Consider the following 7151-nt stretch of genomic DNA (forward strand, 5'->3'; position numbering starts at 1 on the left):
ATAGTAAAGGGCCAATTCTACAAATAGTGATTTTATGTAATGAAAATGAGTAGTTGTGGAAGAGATGACTGGGTGGGGAAACAAGGCCTGCCGGCATCTTGGTGAATGGAGGCAGGTCCGTGTAAGTTGTGTGGTCTGATTTACCTCATTTCCCCGTGCCAGCCAATCCTTTGCCATCTCCCACTTGAATGTTAGATGACTGGATAGTTTTTCTATTGCTTCCGGCTCCTTTGGAAGCCTTGCATGAAGTCTATACTAAAAGGGAAAATATATATATATATATATATATATTTTTTTTTTTTTCATATTAGTTACCTCCTGACAGAACAGTTTTTAGTTAAGGAAATTTGAAAACAGTAAAATGTAACTTAAAGTAAATGGGCTTCAGTGTCCTCACTAGAGAAAATGGGAAAGTTGATATCTCCTGTGAAGGGAGTTTTGAAGACTAAATCTATGACGCAGAAAAGAAAACACACACATCCCTACACACAGAGGACACTGCCTGCAACACTTTGGGTTTTTAGTCAGTGTTGTCATCCTTATTAGTAAAATGGGAGGTGACAGACCTTGGCAATTGTCAGGTGATGTGATGACAAACAGCCCTTTCAGCAAAATCACATTTTGAAAAGTACGTTTCTGTCTTTAAAATAAACAAAAGATGGGGTTTTTAAAAGCCCTATTGCCTTAGAGGAACAATTTGTTCTCTTAGATAGTTACCGGTAGAGCTGACCTTTGTATGCAAGTTGTATTTTGGATTAATGGATTTCTGTGCTTTTGCAATAGAATATTTCATGGTTTTATTAGAAACCATGAAATATTCTATTGCAAAAGCACAGAAATTGTAATTCTCAGTTTCATAATTTGCTTGCATAAGGGCATAGACTTTATGGGAGGGCATGAGCACCCTTATAAAAGAGATTCCAGAGAGCTCCCTCACTCTTTCTGTCATTTGAGGACCCAGAAAAAAAAAAAAAAAAATGGCGGTCTGTGAGCCAGGAAGTGGACTCTCACCAGACATTGCATCTATTAGCGCCTTGATCTTGGACTTGCCTGCCTCCAAAACTGAGAAGTAAATTTCTACTATTTATAAGCCACCCAGTCTATGATATTTTGGGTACAGGACAAGAGCCTGAGTGGACTAATATAGTAACTCTCACTCAATTGAGTCTATAACATTTAAGGCATTCTTGTCAAAGGCTAGTGTGTTACAATACAGAAAATAATTCAAAGGAATGTGGGTCTTAAATGTGGCTCACCAAGGTAGAGCTTTATGACCCTACTGTGGATGGAGTTTCTGGTTCTTAACCCCTGCCCATGTAATGTTTTAGAAGATGAGATTTGGAGCCAAACTTAGGTTTGAATCTTGGCTGTTGACTAGCTATGTGATCCTGGGCAAGTCACGTACCTCCCCTGAGAGTACTTCCACCTTTCTCAGTGCCCACTGAAGAGTCGTGTCAAAGGTTAATTGCCTGGCATATATTAATTACTCAATTCAATGGCAATAATTCTTCATGTGGGCACTGCCTTTATTTTATTATTCAGGAATTGTATAGCTATTATCTCAAACTCTGCCAAGAAAGGTACTGATTCTCCTCTCCAGTGTATTCTTTTGTTTAATATTTGTTGAGTAGGTACTTGGGCTTCTGAGTTAGTTAGGAAAATAGTAAACAAAACAATTAGATACCTTCATATGTCAATAAGGGCTATCAAAAAAATACACAAGGGGATATAAAGAAAAGTCAGGTGGGGTGGGGGAAGATGAGCGAGTGCCTCTTGTGGAGGTGATGTTTGTGTCAAGATATGGGGAAGTGAAGGAGCCAACTGTTTAGATATGGGTGGGGGAGGAGGGCAAACCAGGCAGAGAAAGCAGTACAGGTACAGGTACTGGTGAGAGCAGGAGGGTGGTTATCGGGAGGCTGGGGCCAGAAGCATTAGGGTCTCACCTGGAGCAGCCTTCTTAGTTTTGAGGACCTGTCCTTTGGAGTGATGGCTGTCAGGAATCACCATCACCATCACAGCCCCGGGCTCTCACCCCGCAGTCCTGAGGCAGGATAACCAGAACCCCCCAAACACAACAATCCCACAGTTCACTAAGGTGTGTGTGTCAGGGTGAGGAAGAGTAAATTATTTCCTCACAAATCCTTCGCTTTAAAGATACCAAAGTGCCCTCTCCAAATCCACTGTTTGATCCTGTATTACTTTGCAGAATGGTGAAAATCAATGAGATATTCTTTTCCCCGAACTTGAAAAGAAGGGACAGTGTGGTGAGCTGGATGCCACACAAGCTATTACAAATTACTCGGGAAAATATCCAAGTCACTGCTCACCATAGAGAAGCCAAGTAACTCAGTCGTGTTATGATAGAACTTTTCTGAAGGTGTCATTGAAATAGTCAGGTGTCACATCACAGGATATGCATATGAGGTTTATCTCATTAAAAAACACCTTTAAACTAGCAAAAGGGATTTAAGTGACTTAATTAAATTTTAAAAATTCATTAGTGTTACCCGGTGGGTGTAGATGAGCTCCATAAGATTGTGTGTAGTGTTCATGCGATTCTAGAGAAATGAACTAAAGTGAAATTAAAGTAGAATATAGAGACTATGAGAGTAATACCATGATAATTTGAGGCTCAATAAAAATATTGAATTGAAACCTTTGTGTATACTTTTGTTCTTTTGAAGCATATAAACATATTCCATATGCATTTCTTATTTGTTTGCTTTATGTATTTGCTCACAGCTGAAAAATTAAACCTTAGTGTCTATTTGCTTCCATCTGTGTTTGTATTTCTTTGACATAGGTCACTCTTACTGTAGTATATGGCACTATTTTAGCATATGGTGGGTCGGGGGAATGGGGGAATCATAAAAGAGCTGCCCTGCCAGTGTGCTTTGAAGTGTACCACCCGGGATTTGCTTTATTTAGGCAAGGCAAGACACGCAGACACAGAAATGAGGTCTTAAAGGAAGAAATTTGTGCTCACAGCTCCCGAGATGCAGGAGACACATATGCCACGCAGGGCCACACGGGGAAGCACCAGCGTCAGAGAGGAGGCAGAGGAGGTGAGGGAAAGTGTGGGCAACAGCTCTTATTGTGGTTTCCACAGGAAAGGCAAGGAAGGGCAAGTAGACTTAGGATGGGACTCTTAGAATAATTCCAGTAGTCTCTGGGACATCAGGGCTGCCCCTGGGTGCCTGGTATCTGGCCCCGGATGATATGTGGGCAGGCTTGATGTGTGAGAGCTCAGAAAAGGAGTTAGATGAATGGCAAGAGCTTTGACTTTGTTGGTTTGCATATGAAAGACGTGCTCCTGGGGAAGTTGGGTGCTATCGCTAGGAATTAGCTAACTCTGGGGGGAGCAGTCCTTCCATTTATTGATGCCCCAGATATCAGAGCATCAAGAATGCAGAAAATATAAGTGAAATCATTTGATAATTGTCTTTCTCTGTCTGACTTACTTCACTTAACATAGTACCCTGTAGGTCCATCCATGTCACAAATGACAGGATTTTATTTTTTTATTGATGAGTAATGTTCCATTGTATATGTATCACATCTCCATCCATCTATGGATGGACACCTCGATTGCTTCCATATCCTGGCTATTGTAAATAATGCTGCAGTGAACATAGGGGTGCATATACAAATAGTGCATGATTTCACTTGTAGTAGAATTTAAAAAAATCAAAACAAACAAACAAACAAACAAACCAAACAAACAAAACCAGACTCATAGAAACAAAGAACAAACTGATGGCTGCCAGAGTGTAGGGGAGTGGAGGGATGGGTGAAAACGGTGAAGAGGAATCGTGTGATCACTTTGCATGGTGACAGATGGTTACTAGACTCAGTGTGGTGATAATATTGTAAGACATACAAATGTCAAATCACTATGTTCTACACCTGAAACTAGAACAATATTGTATGCCAACTATACTTTAGTTAAAAAAACATCTGGAAAAAATACAGAAAATAAGAAAATATAGTTAATACACGGTGGGAAGCCTTCAGTTCCCTAGAATCCAATGCAGACGACACATATGCATGAATAACCTATAATGGAAGATGGCATAAGATCAATGCTGAAGGGCGAGCTAAATTTTCTCAGACTTTAGGGAAGGGGTCATTTGCCTCCTGGGGCTCTTAGGAGAGGTCCCGAAGGATGGGTAGAACAGGCAATTGTGTTCAGAGGGGAGTACGATTATAGGAAAAGAGAAGGGAAATGTGCATGGTGAGTTCAGGGAGCAGGGGCGAGTGTGTCCGAAGCGATCTTATACTGGAGAGAGATCAGCGTTGAGAAAGACAATCCTGGAAGCAGAAAGAAAAGCCTCCCCTTTTAATGACAGGCTGCGGAATTCAAAGAGAAGATTATGGTTTATTAGCAGTGCTAGCCCAGGTCCCATGCCCCTGGCTTTGCCCCTGACTCTGATGCTCAAAAGCAAATTACTTAAGTATAATAATACGTTTTCAAATAACTAGCTATTATTTGGATCCTGGGGTGGGGGTTGGATATAATTGCGACAGGCAGAGCAGTCAGGTGTCATTGTATGTGAGTCAGTGGTGTTAATTAGGGGTCTGAAATGGTGAGGGTTATGGTGGCATTTGGTGTGAAAAGAAGAAATAAATGGAGATACTTGGCTATAGGATTTATCCAGAATTTATCAGGCTTTGAGCCTCATTATAATGTCCTCTGAGTGTTCCTAGAAAAATGAATTTACCGTCAAAGATTGAAGCCTAGCATGCTGCAGATGGATGTATGCTCATCTTTCTGTGGAGGGTGTCTGTTGTTGTCATCTGGTTTACAAAAGAGACTAGTATCCAACAAAAGGAACTCAGAGTCTGGGGTGGGGCAGCTCTGGGTTTGAGTCATGCCTCTGTTCTTTGTCTTTTGGGTGATGTAGGCCAAGTTAACCTTTTGGGTGATACAGGCCAAGTTAACCTTTTGGGTGATACAGGCCAAGTTAACCTTTTGGGTGATACAGGCCAAGTTAACCTTTTGGGTGATACAGGTCAAGTTAACCTTTTGCATGATAGAGGCCAAGTGAACCTTTGAAGCTGCCAATGGTACTAGCTGAGGTTAATCAAACCGGTTATATTTCCATGTGGAATAGCCCTCTTGGGAGCTGAATAAATAGGGAAATAATCTTACCACATGTAAGGTGGGAGAAGGAGGTTGGCCTGGTGATAACAAATGAGCTGTAATTGTCCTCTACAATTACATTGTAGGGGCTGGCCCGGTGGCTCAGGCGGTTAGAGCTCCATGCTCCTAACTCCGAAGGCTGCCGGTTCGATTCCCACATGGGCCAGTGTGCTCTCAACCACAAGGTTGCTGGTTCAACTCCTTGAGTCCCGCAAGGGATGGTGGGCTCTGCCCCCTGCAACTAAGATTGAACACGGCACCTTAGCTGCCTCCTGGATGGCTCAGTTGGTTGAAGCACGGGCTCTCAACCACAAGGTTGCCAGTTCAATTCCTCAACTCCCGCAAGGGATGGTGGGCAGCGCCCCCTGCAACTAAAATTGAACATGACACCTTGAGCTGAGCTGCTGCTGAGCTCCCGGATGGCTCAGTTGGTTGGAGAGCGTCCTCTCAACCACAAAGTTGCCGGTTCGACTCCCGCAAGGGATGGTGGGCTGCACCCCCCTGCAACTAGCAACAGCAACTGGACCTGGAGCTGAGCTGCACCCTCCACAACTACGACTGAAAGGACAACAACTAGAAGCTGAACGGCACCCTCCACAACTAAGATTGAAAGGACAACAACTTGAGTTGGAGGGAAAAAAAAGGCCTGGAAGTACACACTGTTCCCCAATAAAGTCCTGTTCCCCTTCTCCAATAAAATATTTAAAAAACAAAAAACAATTACTTTGTAGAGGACAATAATTACATGGTTGTAATTACATTGTTGAGGCAGTATTCATATAGAAGCTTTCCATTTTTAAGAGTTGTACTCAGGTAGAAATTTGATTTTTGGATAAGATACCCAGCATTGATTCTACCCACGGACATTTGGACCCGAATCCATAAGAACGAAACATGTATTTCCATCTGGGGCCAGGACAAGGCCTCATTTGCTCAGTAGAAAGAAAGAACTTCCTCTTGGTAGTAGTAAGATGTTGAAAAAATAATTGAAAACTACTGGATATTTTCTCTTGCGGTAGATCTTACAGAATTTGAGTATTTGCCACCCACCCTAAGATGCTGACAAGGATAGTAATACAATAAATGGCGAAGAAAATTAAAGTCCTTGGGTTTAAAAACAAGTCACAAGGATGGAGTTTAACTGCCTAATTCCCACGGAGCTCTGGGCCTGTTTCCAGAATTCAGCGAACACCCACATGAGGATGTACAGGCATATGCACAACCTAACCTCTCACGGCCAAATGAGGTGGACAGCGCTTATAAAGTTCTTCTCAAAAAGGATATTGAGATCATCTCCTGCTAAGGATTATTGGAATGTTGAAAAGCTCCACGAAGCACCATTCTATACCTGAGTTCCTCCAGCCTTAAGAGAAGATGACTATGCCATACGTGCTGTTACGTTGTGTACTGGAAGGCATGTTAGAAGGCTGGTCACGGGGGTTTGTGGTCACTTCCCTTACCTCACTCCAGTGGAATGTTGTTCAGTGGTGTTTTTCTTTTTTTGCATCTTGAACCACCTCCTCTTCCAATCAGGTTTTGGGCTGATTGCTGTCAGTATTTAGTATTGTGCATAAAAAAGGGATGAGGATTCAATGTTATAGTGGTAGAATTTTTCAAGGATTGGGATTTTGAAAAGGTAGAACTCAGTGGAACTCTGTTCTTCTAAAATTCTTCTTCATCTGACATCTATTCCTATGTTTTTTTGGAAGTTGTAGTTATGGGGGATTATTCATTCAGAGCAAATTTCTTTTTTTCTTATTTTCCTTCCTTCCTTCCTTCCTTCCTTCCTTTCTTCCTTCCTTCCTTCCTTCCTTCCTTCCTTCCTTCCTTCCTTCCTTCCTTCCTTCCTTTCTATTGTTTTAAAAGTATGTGATGTTCAGACTGAGTTCCTTGACAGTGTGATGGGAAAGGTCACATATAATCATCTATGGCTCCCTTGTTAATAGGTGCAGATCCATAAACAAACTATTGTTCTCATTAATCTGAAATCCTTGCCTGGGTCAGCGGG

General features: G+C 42.0%; 1 protein-coding gene across 1 annotated transcript in view; it reads left to right on the plus strand.

The window, feature by feature from the left end:
* LOC141571072 (phospholipid-transporting ATPase IB-like) overlaps positions 1 to 5340 on the plus strand; it is a 110730-nt gene extending 105390 nt beyond the window's left edge. The window contains exon 3 of the mRNA XM_074330047.1: positions 5230 to 5340. Coding sequence (XP_074186148.1) covers positions 5230 to 5257 — 28 coding nt within the window. The 3' untranslated portion in view covers positions 5258 to 5340. The remainder of the gene's footprint in view (positions 1 to 5229) is intronic.
* Positions 5341 to 7151: the final 1811 nt, after the last annotated feature.

This window comes from Rhinolophus sinicus, linkage group LG04, assembly GCF_036562045.2.
Source record: "Rhinolophus sinicus isolate RSC01 linkage group LG04, ASM3656204v1, whole genome shotgun sequence".
Taxonomy (NCBI): domain Eukaryota; kingdom Metazoa; phylum Chordata; class Mammalia; order Chiroptera; family Rhinolophidae; genus Rhinolophus; species Rhinolophus sinicus.